The following is a 19,747-nucleotide window of genomic DNA, read 5'->3' on the forward strand; positions in this document are numbered from 1 at the left end:
GAAAGAATATCAGTGTATTTTTAAATGGCTTATGATAGAATCACCTTATCAGATTTTGAAATAAAATGCAAAGCTATAGCTTCTAAAATACTATTCCATTAATCACACACAGACAAAAGTTGATTCCCAAAGTTCTAAACTTTTACAAAAACTTAATATATGAAAGAGTCTAACCATAGGAAGAGGAATAATGGTAATAATGGTAATATAAATATATAACCGAATAGAGAAATATTCACTTGAATTTTCATGGTAATAATTATGTGTACCATTTATTAATAAGCTATTATATGCACTTACTTAGACTGCCACTTTGTAAAGCAAAGGAAAATAGAATAAGATTACCTCGTGTTTAAAGGGAAGACACATTTTATGATTATGTAAGAAGTGGATAATAGCATCAGATTGGTGCCATTCAAATAAATCTGCCTACTTATAAAGAAGTAAATAATCCTCTTAGTCATAGAATGTGAGTATAACCTTGCTAGATGCCTAAGACAAAAAGCCAATAACACATAAGGAGAAAGTCACTGATGAATGATAGAAGTTCTAGAAATATTCTCACTCCACCATGGTAGCACAAAGAGGGATGCTACGCCAAAGGGGGCATAGCAAAAAATAGTACAATGAGTAGTAAAGTGACCACAGCAGACTGAGAAAATTATAAATTTCCTGTCTCAGTTCTATGAAGAATTGCTTCCAAATTTTAAGAGCAATAATCAGATTCCATTCAATGAAGTTAGACAAAGAAGGTATATAGTTGGCAAATATGGAAATAAAGGATACTCAATATCATTAGTCATTAGGGCAGATGTAAATTAAAGCTACAAGAGATAGCACAATGCCTCTACTTAAGGGGCTGTAGTCAAAAAAGACTGACAACTCCAGGCATCGGCAACATTATGCAGAAACTGGAGCTCCTATCTCTTGCTGGTGAAAACGAAAAGTGATACAGCTAGTTTGGCAGTTTTTTCAAATGTTAAACACCAAGGAGTTGGTGACCCAGAGATTTAGTCCTCAGTATCCACCCACAAAAAATAAAAACATATGTTGTAATAACTTGTACGATGTCAGTAGTAACCACTTATCATGGTGAACATTGCATAGTGTGTAGAATTGTCAAATCCCTACATTGTACACTAAATACTAATAAAACATTTGCATGTCCAGAAAGAAGCATATCTATACAAAAACTTCTATGCAACTTCCAAGCAGTTTTTATTCATATTAGTCGAAAACTGGTAACAGTAAAATGCCCTTCAGCTGATGAACAGATAAATGCAGTATATCCACAAAGTGGAATATTCTTGGTTAATGAAAGGGAATGGAGTCCTCATACTTGCTACTACGTAGATAAATCTCAAAACCATGCTTTGTAGAAGAAGCCAGACACAAAATACTACATATCGTATGATTTTTTCTGTGTGAAATTTCTAGAAAAGCAAAAAAATGGATATAGACAGATGCTTAACCAACTGAGCCACCCAGACACCCTGGGAACAGATACTTTAAACTGTGGAAATACAGATAATAGTTCATCACGTAAGAAAAAGTCAAGGCTTTGTTAACAAATTAACAAATACATTTAAATTCTTTAATGCTATTCAAAGTAACAAAAATGGAAATGATAAAATATGTTGACCGTTTTAGAAACAGAGGGGTATTTGTCCTCGCTCAATGTTCATGATGCTGAAAATTTTTTTCATGCTCTCTGGCGACCTATGGCTATTTATAATATATGGCTATTATACGAAACAGTTTTTATGGCCCTAGTACTGTAGCATTGCTGTGGCTTTCCATGGTCTTTGAATACTAATGACACCTGGCGGGAATATTTTCTTTTGCATCTAGCATACGTCACGCTATTAAAACAAGCACGTTAAGTGCAAGGGCAGCTTGAGATAACTCTCACAAGGAGCATACAATCGTAAAGACGATGTTCTCTCTAGGTGTTTCCCTTTGAATCCTTGTCTCAGCATCCTAGTGGCTGATTTTACAAAGAGGGCAGAAGCTGTTATCCAGCAGAGAAGAAAATGATTTTGTAATAAGTCGTCAAAAAACAAAGTGAATAGCTTTGCAGTAATTCATGTGAACACATGTAATACATTTAATATTATACCAAAGAAACAAGCAAAAATGCCCCCCTTTGTCTAAATGGTCAGGGCCACTAGAAACAAAAATCAACAAGACCTAAATAAACGTTGACTAGGTATTTCTTTTCACAGTGGAATACAGCTCAACAGAGGAAAAGTGATTTGTGCAAAAATGTTCACAGCAGTATTAATTATATTTAAAAATTACAGGTACTCCAAATGCCTAATAATCAAATGGTTAAGTAAACTAAATACATCTAAATGGTAGAATACTGTAGAAATGTTTATGAAAAGAAAATGGACAAATTGGAACATAAAATATGTATTCAGTGAAAACACTATCAAATATACTTTATAAATTTCACAGTTCACAAAGAATCAATATTTGGATTTGGAGGAAGGTTAATCTTTTATGGCATTAATAGCAAACCAGATAATGATAGACATTATGCTAAAAATGGTGTGGAGGATAGGTTCTTTGTCTAAATAAATTTGAAAACCCTTGGGCTTAGGCAAGTTCAACCAGGAGGTCTCAGCTTTTTGATATGCTCATGTGCAGTAAAAGTATAGACTAGGGGGACAGCCAGCTGCTACCAGTAGGCATGTGACCTTTTTCACCAGAACAAACCCACAGAACACGTTTTAAGGAATATTATATCACATGTCCATTAACTTTTTTCAATAAAGTAAAAGAAACAGGTTGTTAAATATGTGTGTGTGTCTATATAATATATTTTCAATGATCTGGACTTTAAAAAGATAAATGGGGGATGTGCCCTAAATCATCCTTAACATTGATGAATATCGAAGCTGAAGACTTTTTTTTTTAAATATTTTATTTATTTGACAGACAGAGATCATAGATAGGCAGAGAGACAGGCATAGAGAGAAGGGGGAAGCCGGCTTTCTGCTGAGCAGAGAGCCCGACGTAGGGCTTGATCCCAGGACCCTGAGATCATGACCTGAGTGAAGGCAGAAGCTTAACCCACTGAGCCACCCAGGGACCCCAAGCTGACAGACTTTTTAATTTCTTGGTATTGTTATGAGTTAGATTACTGAGCACTAATGTATTTCGCATATGTTAAATTGTCATATTAACATTAAAACTATACGTGCTCTAGTTGTTTTCTCTTTTGAAAGAATTCCCTTTGATTTTGTCTTCCTAGGAAGTAGATTATGAAGAAATAAAGAACCTTGATTTCAGCATTACTGTCACCAACAAAGCAGCTTTTCACAAATCAGTTAAGAATAAATATAAGCCTACATCCTTTCCCTTCAAAGTAAACGTGAAAAATGTGAAAGAAGGCATTCATTTTAGAAGTAGCACAATCTCCGTTCATGTTAGCGAGAGCATGGATAAGTCCAGCCAAGGCCAAATAATTGGGAAATTTCAAGCTTATGACGAAGACACTGGACAAGTAGCCCATGTAAGGTAAGAGACAGTTATGAATATATTTCCTTATTTTAAATGACTTTAAATGCCTGTGTTCAAAAAATCGTAATGAAATTGAACATTTTCTTCCTTCACTCCCAGTATTACAGCCCCCCAAAAGGTCTGGAGATTAGATTAGATCTGCAACTGACAATCACGGAGAAATTTCCCCCCAGACCACCTTCCCTCCACCGGCTGAGTGTGAGACAGATACTGGGTGTTTCACCTCCAAGTAATTCTGGCTACAGAAAGCCGAAAAGCAACAAAGAGAAAATTAAGAATGAAATTTACGGTCTTTTTCTGTCTAAACCTGTCTTCTTTCCTGATAAAAAGTATTAGAGGCAAGAAAGTAGCAAATACATTTCCTCCACAAATTGCTGTTGGGTAACTACGTTACTCTCCAGAGGTTTATCCCAAATTTAAGGGAGACTAGACCAAAGGCTGGAGAACAGACTAGAGAGCAACTTGCAAACTTCCTGGGTTTGTAGGCAAAAAGGATCGGCCTTGTTTATGTCTTGGGTAAATTACAGAAATACGGAATGTTCCAAATAAGTGTGATACGCTGTAAAGAGAGAAGGCTTTCAGGACAGTTGCAAAAAATTAAAATGATTTCAAACTAATGCCTATTACAAGAACATAGAGAATGAACCAAAAATTAACCTTGAAAGAGTTGTGGATTATTAGAGATTATCAATTTATCCAGAAGTGAGAATTATTTTTATGTTTGTTTTATAACAGATATGTGAAATTGGAAGATAGAGACAACTGGATCTCTGTCAATTCTGCTACATCTGAAATTAAACTTGTAAAAATTCCTGATTTTGAATCCAGATATGTCCAAAATGGTACATATACTGCAAAGATTTTGGCAATATCTGAAAGTAAGTTATTACATATGTATTTCTTCTCATTATGTGTATCTGAGTATGTTTTTAGTTTTTTTTTAACTTATATCAAATATTTTTAATTTTATAAAATACCTCTTTAAATGGAACAGCTTGTTGTTATGTAGAAGACCACTAAGCAGACAGGATGGTATATGTGACTTTGGAGCAACATGGATTTGAACAGCTCAGGTCCACTTACACACACATTTTTTTGATACAGTACTGCAAAGGTATTCTCCCTTCCTTATGATTTTCTTTTCTTTTTTTTTTAATTAATTTTTTTTATTTTTTTATAAACATATAATGTATTTTTATCCCCAGGGGTTTTTTTTTAGTATTTTTAATACTAAAAAAAAAAAAAAGTATTATTTTGGAACATCCAAGACCTTCATTTTGTTCTTGTAGGGAACTCAGATCTCTCCCATGGACAAACCTTCGCATTTCTACTCATTTAGTGGATTAAAAGACATGACTTGATCTGAACCTTAAGACCTATCTAGGATGGAAAGCGCTCCAGTTTGTTAGTACCTTCTCCATACCAAACCGGAAAGAGAATTCAGACTGTGTCTGTTGTCAGCAATAGGGGCAGCATATTCATATTTATTCCTTCTCATTTTTAAGGTTATCCAAGAAAAACCATCACTGGCACCATTGCTATCACAGTGGAGGACATCAATGACCACTGTCCCACACTGGTCGACCCAGTGCAGACTGTCTGTGACAACGTGCCGTACGTGAATGTGACCGCAGAGGACTTGGATGGGTCCCAAAACAGTGGGCCTTTCAGTTTCTCCATCATCGACAAACTGGCTGGAATGGCAGAAGAATGGCAAATAGTACACCAAGAAAGTAAGCAAAATCCGTGGACTATATGTATTGAAGTATTGAATCTGAGAGAAATCTAAAATCGTTAAAATACTGGCTGTGCTTTTTTTCATAAATTATATTTCTGATACAGTTTTCTACAGAAGCTTATAAAATGAGGTTCTGAAGCTCAGCTGTAGTGTCTTTCGTCAGCCAAGAGTAGATACCCCTTTGGAGTCACAGAACAGGGAAAGAAGAGAAACAACCTGATGTCTTCAAGATAGCTGGGCATTCTCTAAGTGGCTCCTGAACTAGTTGTTTTGCCTCGTAAGGTGAGGAGTAGCCTGTCTAAGCACAGCAGAATAGATACCTTCTAAAGTCTTAAGATCTGATCACAATTCCATTAAAATAATATTTATGAATGACTTCCTGAGTCCTAGACACTCTGCTGGCCCCTCATAGGCATCACCGCATTTAATCCTTTAATCTATAACATGATTCCCTGATTGCAGCTGAGAGATCTTGGCTTAACTAGAATTAAGTAGCTGTTCAAAGTCACAAAACTGGTCAATGATAAACACAGTCTGAAGAAGGGCCTGTCTGACCTCCCCATTCCAAGTGACCCTGTGCGTGTATCCATGTCTTAGACATAGCCCCTTGTTGATAGGAGCTTCTGGGTGTTCTCCAGGGTGGTTTTGAATACCACGAACTATCCAGAAGACTATTTTGTTTTAAGCAATTAGTGTTCATTTTAGGAAAGTTTCAAAAATAATACCCAAGCTTTTCTTCATCAACAAATTTATTGTTATTTTAAGTCTAACAGAATTTGATCACCATTTTAAGAAGCTTTGATTACAAATTACAGAGTAAACAAAGACCTTCAATGTCTCAAACTACGTTTATAAATTTAGCATATTTCATTTTTTGCCTATGTACGTCCACCATCTGAATTAACAGATCAAATGCACTGTCTCACTTCTTGTGATCCCTGTATTCGAAAATTCCAGTAAATGGGACTTATAAATGCACTGAACCTGAAGCCCTCTTCAGTGGTCCAATACTGAACAAACCAGTGATATTTCAACCAACAGCTACAAGGCCAAATCAGTAACATAATCACACATTTTAAATTGGAATTACAAAGCTGTCATGTTAACAGGGCTAATTTTCCTAAAAATGATGCAAGTGTAAAAGCACAGTAATGATTACAAATAATTCCCATATGATACAAAAATATTAAAATCATGTCTTTAATTTGTTTGAATATCTTATAACTAATTTTTAAATCTTAGGGTTTATGTACTCACTAGCAGAGGATAGTTACGCTCTCAGTTAACTAAAGTTGCCTCCCCTCTGGGGAGGACAGTCACCATCCTGATTAACGGAGGCTACTTAAGATCAAGTTTTAAGCTAGCAGGAGGCCTGGGTGGCAGATGTCCAGATGGTTCCTCTTAGGGTAATTAAGTCACAGGCCTCAAAACTTGAAAAGTGGTTGGTGTCCTTGTTCAGTTTCTAATTCTGTACTCACAGAAGCCTGGGACTCCCACCCAGGCTGAATGCATAATTGGAGCTGACCTTTCTTTGTCTAAGATGTGTAAACATGTTTTACATTGAACTTACTGGGTTTCCAACTCTTACTTACCTTATCTAAGAAACATACGATGTTTGGGAGGTGCCACGCACTGTCGTAAGCACTCTACTAATGTCAATCACCTTACAAGTTTGGCCGTACTGTCATCAACATTTTACAGATGAAGAAACAAGGGCAAAGAGAGCTTTCTTAATATTCTCAAGGTCAGGAGCACCTGGGTGGTGCAGTGGGTTAAGCGTCTGCCTTCGGCTCGGGTCATGATCCCAGGGTCCTGGGACTGTGCTCTGCCTCAGGCTCCCTGCTAAGCAAGGGGGTCTGCTTCTCCCTCTCCCTCTGCTCCTGCCCATGTGCACGCATGCTTGCTCTCTCTTTCTCACTCTCTCTCTCAAATAAACAGAATCTTTAAAAAAAAAAAAAAAAATTCTCAAGGTCACAGCTAGTTAAAAGCTGAAACTAGGATTTGAACCCAAATGGTCTGTCTTTGGAGTCTTTCTGGATACATAAATATATTTTCTATCTAAAGATCAAGATGTTTGAATTTGATGGGTCCTTGAATTTTTCATAGTCTTAGGAACATGAAACTCTTAAGGATATGCATGTTGGACTGTTACAAGCAGAAGTCTTATAAAGTATAAAGACTTGTACTTTACATACCTAGACAATTTAGAGAGGATTCTGTAAACCAATTCTCTTCTCCTTAGTTACATAATAAGGTGATCGGCTAGATGTCATGATAATAAATAACTCTCATCTATTTTATTTATTTGGGAAAATTTTAAAGCACAGAAAATTCCAGCAACTAATATAGCAAACGCTTATGTACCTACCACCTAAAAGGAATTAACAATTTCTCATATTTGAATTAGACCTCTTTTTTTAAATGATAATGGATAAAATTGAAGTCCTCTTTTTGCATTTTCTCCCCTCTCGGCTTGCCGCTTTAGAGCCAATCATGAATTTAATTATGTTCTTCCAGGCCATGTTTTTATGGATTTTTTTTTTTATGAGTTCTTACTCCTTTAAATGACTAGATGCTTTTTTCCCTTCTCCAAAGCTTTGAGAATGATTTAATAAGTATATTCTAGCTATGCAGATCAAATTCCATAAAATTTGGACCCTAAATGAAAAGAGGCTATTTTTTTTTTAACTTCCAAAAATAAACAAAATTAACCCCAAACACTTCATTTTTATCTTTGTGGTCATCCAAGTCTACATGTCTTGCATTCATAAAACTCTTTGTGTCATGCTCTGCCAAAAATATTTAACCTGAATCCAATCATGAGGAAACAATCAGACAAATTCAAACTGCAGAGCATCCTTTGAAATAGGCAGCCTTCAGAAATGCAAGGTCTTGATGGCCAAAAAAATTAAAAAAAAAAAAAAATAAGGGTGGGACTGACCTAGATCATTCATAGAGATCAGAGTGACAACTAAAGGCAATGCATAATTCTTGATTGAATCCAGAATCAAGGGAAAAAACAAAACAAAACAGGTAGAAAACTATAAAGGGCATTATTGCAACGCTGAAAGTTTGACTGTGGGTTATATCAATACTAAATTATTGAAGAGGACTAATGTCCCTTGGTCTTAGAAGGTATATTCTGATACATGAACCATAATATCTGCAACTTACTTTCAAATAGTTCAGAAAAAAGTGAGTGGATAGAAAATATTGTTATCAGGGTGCCTGGGTGGCTCAGTTGGTTAAGCGTCTGCCTTCACCTCCGGTCACGATCCCAGGCTCCTGGGATCAAGCCCCATGTCGGGCTCCCTGCTCAGGGGGAAGCCTGCTTCTCCTTCTCCCTCTGCTCTTCTACCTGCTTGTGCTCTCTCTTGTTCTCGCTCTCTCTCTCAAATAAATAAATAATATTTTAAAAAAAGAAAATACTGTTATCATATGTGAACAAATCATGAAGGGTAGGTTGTAATTCATTGTAATATCCTTACAGTTTTTCTGTAGATGTGAAATTTTTCAAAATTTTGGATATATCGTGATACAGTGTCGGGAACAAAAAGGAGGGGACTCGGTGAAATGAGATTGGCCCGTTGCTGAAAATTAGTAAAGCTGGGGATGGCTTAACTATACTCTTCTATTATTGTCTGTTTGAAAATTGCCTTAACAAAGTTTTTTTAAGATGGTGCAATAAAGATCATTTAACGGAAATGTCATTTAACTCCCCACTTGTTTGTTACTGTATTCTTAGTACCTGGAATGGTTTCTAGCATTTGGTAGACATCACACACACACATTTGTTAAAATTAATCATCATCAAAGAAAGATGCTTCCAGACCCAGTGCTTTGCTTTCAACCTGCCTCCTGGGGGAATCTGGAGTAATTGTAACAAGTCCACAGTGTGACTTCAATCGAGAAGCAACTATAAAGCTTCTCACTGGAGCTAAATATTGTCGGCAATTCAAGAATGTTTCCATCCACGCCTCCCTCGGTGATCACGCATTTCTATTTCCATTTGCCCCCCTCCCCTTGTAGGTACCAGTGTGCTTCTGCAACACAAGGAACTAAAGCCTGGAAGACGTGAAATTCAGTTTCTGATTTCGGATAGTCAGGGCCTCAGTTGCCCTGAAAAGCAAGTGCTTAAACTCACCATCTGTAAGTGTCTGGAAGGCGGCGGTTGCGTGGAGCCTCTGCAGGACTCCTACGTTGGCCTGGGACCCGCAGCCATTGCGCTAATAATTCTTGCCCTTCTGCTCTTGCTACGTAAGTATTTGAAAAGCCGTTCTTTAGCTCAGCTAGTCATTTTCGGTGCCCTACCAGTGATTTGTTGCAGTAGCAGTCATTGATTTCGTAACCGTGATGCTTTAACTCCACTGGAACCCTTCCGAAGGTGATCAGGGAAACAAGAAGTGACCATTAAAAAATTCGCCAAGATAATTCTAGCCCTCTTCAGAATTTTGTTTCATAAAAATGAGTTTTTGTTTCATAAAAACATGTCATGTCCCGACTTAAATGATCAAGCTTTCTAGACAGCCTCGTTCATGAGTGCTCTGTGATGATGGATGTTGTGTGTCCACGTTCGTCCACACCCAGGGCTCAGAACAGTGCCTTGCCCATAGCAGGCTCTCGGAAAAGATGTGTTGTATGAATTTGGATGATGGATACAAAGTTAATGCAATTCTTGCTTTGCACCTTCAACTTGTCGGGGCTCAGCCTCCTCAAACCCTCTTCTTAGCTTGCCCCTTCCCCGGCGCCAACAGTAGCCCTACCTCTGAGTCCTTGGGTGCTTCCTGACAGCGACAGCCTGTCCTGCCTTCCCTGCATGGCCTCTGAAGAGCTGCGCTTTCCTTTCACGAAAGAGCAGAGTACTACAGTCTGGGGTCACGTGGAATCCCACTCCACTTGCCACTGAGCAAGGGGGAGGCTCTGAGACACCCCCAGTGATTACGGTGATTAAGGAGGAGCTTGTCAAAGCCCGTAGTAGATGTGCAATTGAATGCACAGCATTCAGCAGTGTATAGTGTACCTTCATATCATCGTCTCTGTTTTACTGGCAAAAATATAGACGTGTTTGGAGAAATGACTTGTCTCAGCTCACCAGGTCTGTAGGTGGGTACTGGAGCTGGGACTCTATCTTTTACCCAGAGACTCCTTACATTGCCTTTTCATCTCACACTCCCCAGGGCCCCATGTGAGGCTTGGTGCCTGGTAGATACTTGATAAGCCCTTGTTAAATCTGTTGAGATGGTTGAGTTGCCACTGGTTAATTTCAGTTTTTAACTCACAGTGTAGGTACTCAGAGTGGCTATATTTGCTGAGCTGTTAGCTCTTTCACACAAAAGGGAGTGGAGAAAGTAGTCAGTTCAACGTCGGAAGCTGGTGAATAGAAGTGGCATAAAAACTAATTTGGGAAGGACTGCCTGCAGGTGTAATTAATTCTTTACTACCTTGATCAGGAAGACAGCCTTGGCTTTCACTTCCTCCCCAAGGTAGAATAAAATGTAAGGAGGCAGCTCTGAAATTTCATTGAATTCATGATGAAATGCTATATATATTTTAAGGGCTTTTAATGGAGAGTCGTTTTTGAAAATAATACTCGGGTCATTCAGATGTTAATTTGAACCTGTTTGCCATGCCTTCTGCTAAATTCTATTCCAGGATGAAGTGGTAGAGTATTTAGAAGTTCCAGTGTTCTAGAGCATTGGAACATACTAAAATTTCCTATCCCCAGGAGCTTTTGATCTTTTAGAATATATGTTTTTGGGGATAGTGAATTTTCTCCTATTAAAAAAAGTGATGAAAAAGAACAACAAAAGATTTAAGTCTCCAAATTGGTCTTGAAGATTTATATGCTTTGAATCCAGCCTTGGTGCTCCATCTAAGAACCACACACAGCATTTTAGTGATGGATGAGGACTCCCTCATGCTGCCTTTAGGCTTTGATATGAGTCACCAAAACAAGCTTGGCGAGGTCGAATCAGAGTGAAGACAAATGCAAAGCTAGGGCTGTAAATAAGTGAACAATGAACTCTAAGAAGCAAGATACAAATTCCAAAATCATGCGGTATCAATTTAGAATATGTTGGGACTCACCCTCTCTGGACTCCATTCTGTTTCTGTCCAGTTGTACCACTTTTATTGCTGATGTGCCAAAGTGGAGAAGGCGCCAAAGGCTTCACCCCGATTCCTGCCACGATAGAGATGCTGCATCCTTGGAATAACGAAGGGGCGCCACCTGAAGACAAGGTCAGATAATCAGATGTCCTTGGAACTTGTTTTCTTTCCTGATTTTAAAAGGCTTTGGGGCACTGTTCTGAACAGTCATGAGAAAGTCAAGTAGTCATTATAGATTTCATTCACATGTGTTTGTTAAACAGGGTTCAGATGATTTTGTGTTTGTTGCCAGGGCAAAGTTGAAGTGGTCTTGTTCTACTGTGGTAGACCTTGTGTTCCAGAGAATGTTAAAAAAGGATCAGGGAATGAAGGATGTGCTTCTCCATTTCTGTTCCTCCTAGTACATAGGATTGGGAAAGGGAAGCCCACCATCCCCATAACAGTTATAAAATCTTGGCAAAACCTCCCCACTTCCCCTTCTCCCTACTTAATAAAAGGAGGTCCCATCGCCTCTCTGTTGCATCTTCCCCCCGGGTCTGTCAGCACCATCTGCAGTAAGCATTGTGTTCAGGGGGACACTATTTAGCATCAAGGGTCAGAGGACTCAGAGAATAGGGGCTTAGATATGAACGTGGGCAGTCAAGGATCAGCCTGATGATTCCTCTACAGGCTCTGCCTTCCTTGTTGTTACTCCAAGGATGAGTTCCGTTCCCATGCTGTCTTCGTGCTCCCCACACTAGCTGCTGTCTCCTCATTCCAAAGAGCAGGTTGGGAGAAATGTTCTTAAAGAACACTTTCCAAAAGTTGCCTACCCCACTTCTGTTTGAAATCATGTTAAGAAGAACTTAGGTAGCTATTCCGAGTAGCAGTGGAGGCTTGCGAAGACAGTCTTTATTTGGAGCAGTATGCGTCCACCTGCGGGGCGGGGGGGTTAGAGAGAGAAATATAAGAACTATAGAAGGAGGCATTAAACCCTAAAGGAAAGTCAAAGTGGCATTGATGCCAATAGCGTAAATGAACTAAGACCATACTTAATTAATTTTTGTTTTCTCCCTGGGGTATAATCAGTTGACAAAATAAGAAGCTGGAATGGAGATCTTCAGATGATTCAAATACATGTTATTCAAACCAAAGTATTGTTCCTAATTTGCCTCCGTGGAAGTAGCTTATTCCCTTTGCCTGCCAGCGTAGCTCAGAGCCCTTTATCGCCTATACCGACCCTATGTCCTTCTCACTTCTCAACTGTCTTTACTTTCACAGGTGGTGCCTTTGCATGTGGCAGCAGATCATGGAGTGGGTGTAGGAACAGACATGACAGTGGGAGGTGCAATGACCAAGGAAACCCCCAAAGAAAGTGGGTTGGCCTTCCTCAAAGGGCATCATGAGGTAACTGAGGTGGATGGAAGATGGGAAGAACCCAGAAGTCTGATTTCTGGTCAAGTGACCGAAGGGATAGGGACAACAGGAGCCAACATAGGTGCTGATGGGACAAGGGTCATGAAAGCCACAGGATCTTCCAGAGACCTGGTCGGAGCTCGAGCAGCTGCTGTTCCAGTCAATGAAGAATTCTTAAGAAGTTATTTCACTGAGGTAAGGGTTGGTTTTTATAGGTGCTGGGGTGGGGGGTGGGGGGACAGACGTTTATATTTGAAAGTCGTATTATTCGGGTAATCATTGCCTTGGATCTAAGTAGGATTTTGTCATTTTTTAAGAGAATGCCTATAGGCTGTGAGGAAAGACAGAGGAGACCCATTCAATCAGTCAGCTCCACTATCTAGTGATAATGAATGACCCCACAATCTTCCTTTTTACAGAAGCTTATCTCTCACATTCCTGTTTTTGTCAGTTGACACAACTCTCCTCTTCTCCATGTTGCCTTTGTTCTGAGACACAAACCGAGAGAGCTCACTGGACTGGGCAGGGGCCGTCCTCGGGGATCGGGTTGCAGAGCCATGCAGAACCGGGCAATGACCGACTCCTCACACAGCTGCCTTTTCTGTGCTCACATTTCAGTAGTCAGAGCAAGTCCCATGACGGAGCCAGATGTCAGTGGGTCAGAAAGTACAGTTCCTCCGCGGGAGCAGACTTGATAGGGATGAGCGTGCGGGGAGCAGAGAGAATACCAGACCTAAAAATCCCAATCTATCCTGTTTAGATGTTCTCTGCTTGGCCTCACTATGGAGGCAGTTCATAAAAAATCAGGAGGAGAGGTGCAGGAGAGGTGATGGATGGAGTCAGAAACCTCACGCCTGGAGTGAGGAATTAGAAGCAGGTCTGGGTACCTTTCTTGAGAAGAAGGCCATGGGCCCCACACAGGGATGGGCAGAGTCAGAGTGTTGGGCATCTGAAGGACACTTGAGAGGAGCGGAGGCATGGGCTTCTGAGGAGGCCAGTTTATTTCTGTCTGCTCTCTGTACCATAGCCCATTACCGGAGTGCTTTTCCCCTTCCTGTCTCCTACCCCCTTCCTTTCTTTCAGACCATCTGCCCACCTGTTGGCTTCACGGGAAGATGGCGATGTGGTTCGTGTTAAGAAAACCGTTTCTCCTCGTCCCCTTTCAGTCTCACTGCAGACTCCACTCTGGGGTGCCCTGTTAGTTTCATTTTGGTTTTTCCTCTCTGCTCTTACCCTGCTCCAGTCAGACTTGGTTGTGTATGTATGTGAGCAATCTTTTACTCTTATTCAGAAATCTCTTCACACTTCGCAGAAAATTTCCAACTATCCTATACATTTTGAACTCCTGTGTATTCTTTATCCACATTACCCAATTATTAACCCTTTGCCATATTTGCTATTTGTTTTCCTAATCTCTCCCTTCTTCTGTCCCCCTCTCTCTCTTTGTCTCACACACACACACACACACACTCAGGTACACACGTGCACATGCACATTTTCTTAACATAGTATAGTGAACAAATTTAGAGATTTAACAGTGCCATATTCCGTATTTAATTTTGCGAGTTATCACAATAATGTCTTTCTGTAGCCATTGTTTTTCCCATCCGAGACCCAGTCCAGAGTCCTGCCTTTCTTTTCTTTCATGATAGGAATTTTTTTTAAGAATACAGGCCAGCTGTGTTGTAGGATGCCCTTCCATTTGTGTTTCTCTGATGTTTTCTTATAAGGAGACTCTGGTTACGCATTTGGGGCAGAAATATTGCCTTCTTCTTTTTTTTTTTTAAAGATTTTATTAATTTATTTGACAGAGATCACAAGCAGGCAGAGAAGCAGGCTTCCCGTGGAGCAGAGAGCCTAATGCAGGGCTCGATCCCAGGGCCCCGAGACCATGACCTGAGCTAAAGACAGAGGCCAACCCACCGAGCCACCCAGGTGCCCCGAAATATCGCCTTATTCTTAAGTGAAGCTGTCACTAATTCGCTGCCTCTGTTTTATTTCCATTTTAGAAAGCTGCCTCTTACACTGATGAAGACGACATTCACGCTGGCAAAGATTGCCTTCTGGTTTATTCTCAGGAAGACACCGAGTCTCTCCATGGTTCCATTGGCTGCTGCAGTTTTATTGAAGGAGAACTCGATGATCGTTTTCTAGATGATTTAGGGTTTAAATTCAGGACACTAGCTGAAATTTGCTTGGGTCAAAAAATAGATATGGATGGGGAAATTGAGCCGAGGCAAAAACCTGTGGGAGCATCAAGTATGACGGCAACTTCCCATTCATTCAGTGAGCAAACTAGGATTAATTCGGAGAATGCCTACTTCACTGGTAGTAGCTTTCAAGTTCCAAAACCTTTGCCTGAAGCAAACACAGAGAAAGTAACTCAGGAGATAGTCACCAAAAGTTCTCAATCTTCCAGGCAGAGTCAGAAGGTAGCTACAAGGCTCCCTGATCCACTGGCTTCTGGTAACGTTGTAGTAACAGAAACTTCTTATGCCGCAGGCTCCACGATGCCGCCGAGCACTGCGATCCTGGGTCCTGGCCAGGCCCAGGCCCTTATTGTGACCGAGCGGGTATACGCGCCGGCCCCTCCCTCGGTAGAGCGGCAATATGGTAATGACGGTAGCGTCGTGGTTACCGAGAGAATCATACAGCCCAACGGGGGCCTGCCTGGTTCTCTGGAAGGCTCTCAGCCTCTGCCAGACGCACATTATGTTATGGTGAGGGAGAGAGAGCGCTTCCTGGCCCCCAGCTTGGGGCTGCCGTCCCCTCTGGCCGTGTCCGCTGCAGCAGCAGGAGGGAACGTGACAGTGACAGAAAGGGTGCAAACCTCTGCCTCCGGTTACCGATTTCCTACTGAAACCTCACAGATGGCCAGAAAGACAGAGGTTTCTGGAGCCGCGGTCCGTGGCCCCCTGCCAAATTTCAGTTTAGAGGAGTCTGGTCATTTGACTTCTACTCGCACCACCCCTTCCACCAGAGTCTCCAAGCACAGCATCGTACAGCATTCTTACTCCTAAATCGTAGTCCTCCAGAGTCTGACCCAGGGTCTCATTTCATGTGTTCAATGGGCCAGTCTTTTGATGAGCCTGTAGACTTAAGAGACCTACACATTGGGCTTAAAACACTGCTCCATCACTAATCTATCACCGGCCTCGCTGCCCCATCCGCCAGGAGTGGGCTTCAGAGAGGCCCCAGGGTTTGCTGAGGGCATAAGGACGATGCTGTCTGTGTCTTAAGTGCCTTTTAGTGAGTCAGAGCCAAACAATATTCACAAAGCAAATCAGGGAGTCAGTCTGTCTTGTGAGAGTTTACCAGATCGACACAGGGTAGCCGGGGCATCAGCTGTCCAGTCCAGCCACCCATGAAGCTGACTGGGCCTCTTGCCCCCCTGTATTCACCGTGAACATTGCTGTTCTGTATCCCATTCTTGATCACTCCTAGTAGATTATCAGCACCTCGTTTCTCCAAAACTGTGTGCACGGTCTAGACAACGGTTTTCTTTAAGTTAGAAGACTGGCCTTTTAATCTATTTTAGGTTGATTGAATTTGGGAACATCGACATGGTAAAGAACACACATTGTATGCTTCTGTGAGTGTGTCTTATATAACTGTAAAAATAGCATGATTGCTTCCCTGTGTCTCCCCAAAATCATGAAAATAATGAACACTTCCAGGGCAAAATTCATAAATATAACATCACTTTATGTTTTAGAGTAATATACTATTTTTACAAACTCGGATACACTGTCTTCTAATTTTGTACAGCTGAATTAACCATCAGACTGGCTTCTCCACTGTGATAAGAACCTGGCTGTTTCCCTGCTATATATCCTCAGTACATAACACGAGTGCCGAATAAATGTTTGTGGAATCAAATCAAATTTTAGAAACCATCCTCTTTTGTTTGTAGTTGAAAAAAAATACTGAAAAACCCTATACTGTCAGTAATTATGAGTTTGAAATTATGAATTTATTCTACATCTCAAAATCACTGACTGGCCAGTCCTAACTACGTGAATATTAAATATTAAATATTCAGTTGAACAATTGGGGCTGAAATTGGACAACACCCTTGCCTTTCATTTTGCAAAGTTATTTGGGTATTTTGGCTTCTTAGTAGATTATACTTTAATTGCTCCTTGAAAAAACAGGGCATTTAAAGTTTCAAAGCATACATGCACATCAGTAACAGTTTATGTGAATATTTCCCACAACAAAATAATTTTCATAAACTTTAAAGACTATGTAATATTTTTATTTTTCAAGGTATTTTGCTAGGGAAATGAATCTTCAAGAATTATTTTTTTAGGCGTGTTTTTTACTTGAATTATGCTATACAAAAGATTGATACGTTTTGCCCCTACTTACTGTATATATGGGTAAAAGGCAGATACTTTTAAATATCATAAGTATGTGGCCAAGATGAAGGTCAATCTTCTATGATCTAAATTTTTTACTCTCTACTTAGCAATTGTTGCTTTTTTTCCTCCCATTATATACTTAATAGTTCTATTTTGCCGTGTATGCAACAGGAATTTCACTACTGTGTGAAATGTGAGTACGACCTGCATACTCCAAAAATCCAAACTTGGTCTTAATCTTCCTCCTTGGACAGACTTGGAAAACCTAACCTGTCTCTTGTATGTAACATAATCACATTTTCTAAACGGTTTTTTTGTACCTGAAATGATGATTTGTTTTAAGTTTTACATTTGTTCCTTGGGAGATTATATTTGTATGGGCATCATCATAAAATATTTAAATAAAAAGATGACCTTGAGAGTGACCCTTTTCCATCATCTTTTTATTGCTCCGTCATAGTTTACAAGGACTATAGTTCTGCATCACAGGAGACAGCTCCCCGAAAGAAGGCGTTTGACTTCGGTATTTGAATTAGAACTGCTTACAACCTTGGAAAAGCATCATTTCCAGAAGGCCTGCTGAAATTTTAATTTCAGATGTATTTTAATATAAATATGTCCCCTAGTAAAAAAAAAAAAAAAATCTCTGTTGTTTAGCTGAAATTCAGATTTAGCTAGGCACTCTGTATTTCTCTTTGCCAATTCTGGCAACCTTGTTCCTAAGGGACTGGAGTTCGCTCTCTGCCCCCAAAGTAACATTGGAGGAAGCTGTTGAGTTCAGCTAAAGCAAGCTCACACATCTAACTCAAAGAGATGAAATCATTCAATCAGTGTTAAGAAGCTGCTTTAGTAACTTAGTATAGTTTATAAGAGAAAAGATCAATGTTTCTGCCTATACTATAATGCAACATCAATAATAAATATTTCACAACACTGGCACAGCAAGACTTCCTAAAGCACAAAGACCATGCAGTATTTCTGTGACCTCAGAGCTCCTATCCCAAATGGCACATGGGAGCAATATTTGGTTGATCCCTACAGACCATATTCCAACCACCACCGCATCAAAATGTTTACAGTAAGATGTTGCTTATCAAGTAACACCTGGAAATGAGGTGCTTCCAAAGACGGTGTTAAGGTAATTAAATCTTAACTTCTTTAACATACCAAAATTTCTTGGCTTTGCTATTTTAGTGGAGTTCAAGTCCTCTATCATCATTGATTTTTTTTTTGGCCTATTGTTTCTATTAACTGCTGAGAGAGGGATATTAAAATCTCTGGCTGATTGTGGCTCTGCCTACTCCTCGTTTAATTTTTTCCAGTTCTGCTACCTGTATCTTGAAACGTGTTAGACCTGTGCTAATGGGTACAAATATATTTAGCATTATTGTGTCTCTTCAGGGAATTGACCCTTTTATCATTATAGAATATCTCTCTTTCTCTCTGATTATATTTTTTGTCTTGAAATCTGCTTTGCCTAACATTAATATTGCCATACTGGTTTTATTATGCTTAGTGTTCTCATAATTTATATCAGATCTTTTTGCTCTCAACTTTATAATGTATTTCTTATACATAGAGAGGTGGGTCTTATTTCTTAACCATTTTAACACTTCCTGACTTAGAATGCTGGGGGGAGGGTTTAGTCTACTTGCATCAATTATTCATATTGATGAGCTTAAGCCTGCCATCTTGGTATTTGTTTTCTCTTTGTCCCATCTGTTTGTTTTTCATTTGTCTGCTCCTTTCCTGCCTTCCTTTGTGTGTTGAATGTTCTAGGATGCCACCGTACCTCCTCCATTGACCTTTCAACTGGTTGCTCTTGTGGAAATTAAATTAAATCCACATTTTAAAAAATCCAATTAAAAAACTATCTCCTGCCAACCCGAAAAAACTCTCTGCATGAGTAGAAGAGAAAGAAAACAGTTTTATTACTGAACAAGCATTATGCCAGAATGGGATGTGCATCACAGGCCACCCATTAAGAAATTGCAAAGACAGAAATCTCACTTTTTTATATAGCCCGGCAGACACAACCCATTACATGTGTGTTCACAACATAATGAGATCTTGTCGTCAAGCAACACTTGCCAGCACCATTGGTCATACACAGTGTGTCTTAAATTCACCTGGGAATTGAGGTAGCCATTGTGTTGCTGACTGCCTTTATCCAAAGAAAGAATAAGACTACTATCTCTGTGATAGGTAGCTAGTTACAATCTGGAGCCAGATGCCATGGAGAAGGGGAGATCGAGGTTCTCTCTTCCTTGATGTTCTCATCTTTGATGTTCAAAGAGATGACTCCCAGGTCTTAGAGAAAAACATTGCTCCTTGGAAATTTAACAAAAAGCTCATTTAGTTTTAAAAAGATTTCTATAGTATCTGAAAAGGGCAGAGAAAGAATTAGCAATGATTAAGTTTTCTAAAGTAAATGCTCTGAGGAAGAGGAAAGGGGAGAGCAAGTCTCTCTCTTTTTGTACCAAGAAAAATTTAATTTGTTTCTTAGATTTGTTCTTACCCTCACAGTTTAGGGCTATGCTCCCTGTGGCAAGTGGTTACCAATTGGATGGCACAAATTTAGGCCATTTCTATCTTTATCATAGTCTACCTTCAA

The 19,747-nt window shown here is 39.7% G+C and overlaps 1 protein-coding gene across 1 annotated transcript in view; it reads left to right on the forward strand.

Moving 5' to 3' along the window:
- Window positions 1–17,558, forward strand: part of DSG2 (desmoglein 2) — a 44,671-nt gene extending 27,113 nt beyond the window's left edge. Inside the window, exons 9-15 of the mRNA XM_059409403.1 lie at window positions 3,260–3,525; window positions 4,264–4,406; window positions 5,034–5,261; window positions 9,296–9,523; window positions 11,385–11,506; window positions 12,635–12,964; window positions 14,779–17,558. Of these exons, the coding sequence (XP_059265386.1) occupies window positions 3,260–3,525; window positions 4,264–4,406; window positions 5,034–5,261; window positions 9,296–9,523; window positions 11,385–11,506; window positions 12,635–12,964; window positions 14,779–15,789 (2,328 nt within the window). The 3' untranslated portion in view covers window positions 15,790–17,558. The remainder of the gene's footprint in view (window positions 1–3,259; window positions 3,526–4,263; window positions 4,407–5,033; window positions 5,262–9,295; window positions 9,524–11,384; window positions 11,507–12,634; window positions 12,965–14,778) is intronic.
- Window positions 17,559–19,747: the final 2,189 nt, after the last annotated feature.

Source organism: Mustela nigripes, chromosome 8, assembly GCF_022355385.1.
Source record: "Mustela nigripes isolate SB6536 chromosome 8, MUSNIG.SB6536, whole genome shotgun sequence".
Classification (NCBI taxonomy): Eukaryota; Metazoa; Chordata; class Mammalia; order Carnivora; family Mustelidae; genus Mustela; species Mustela nigripes.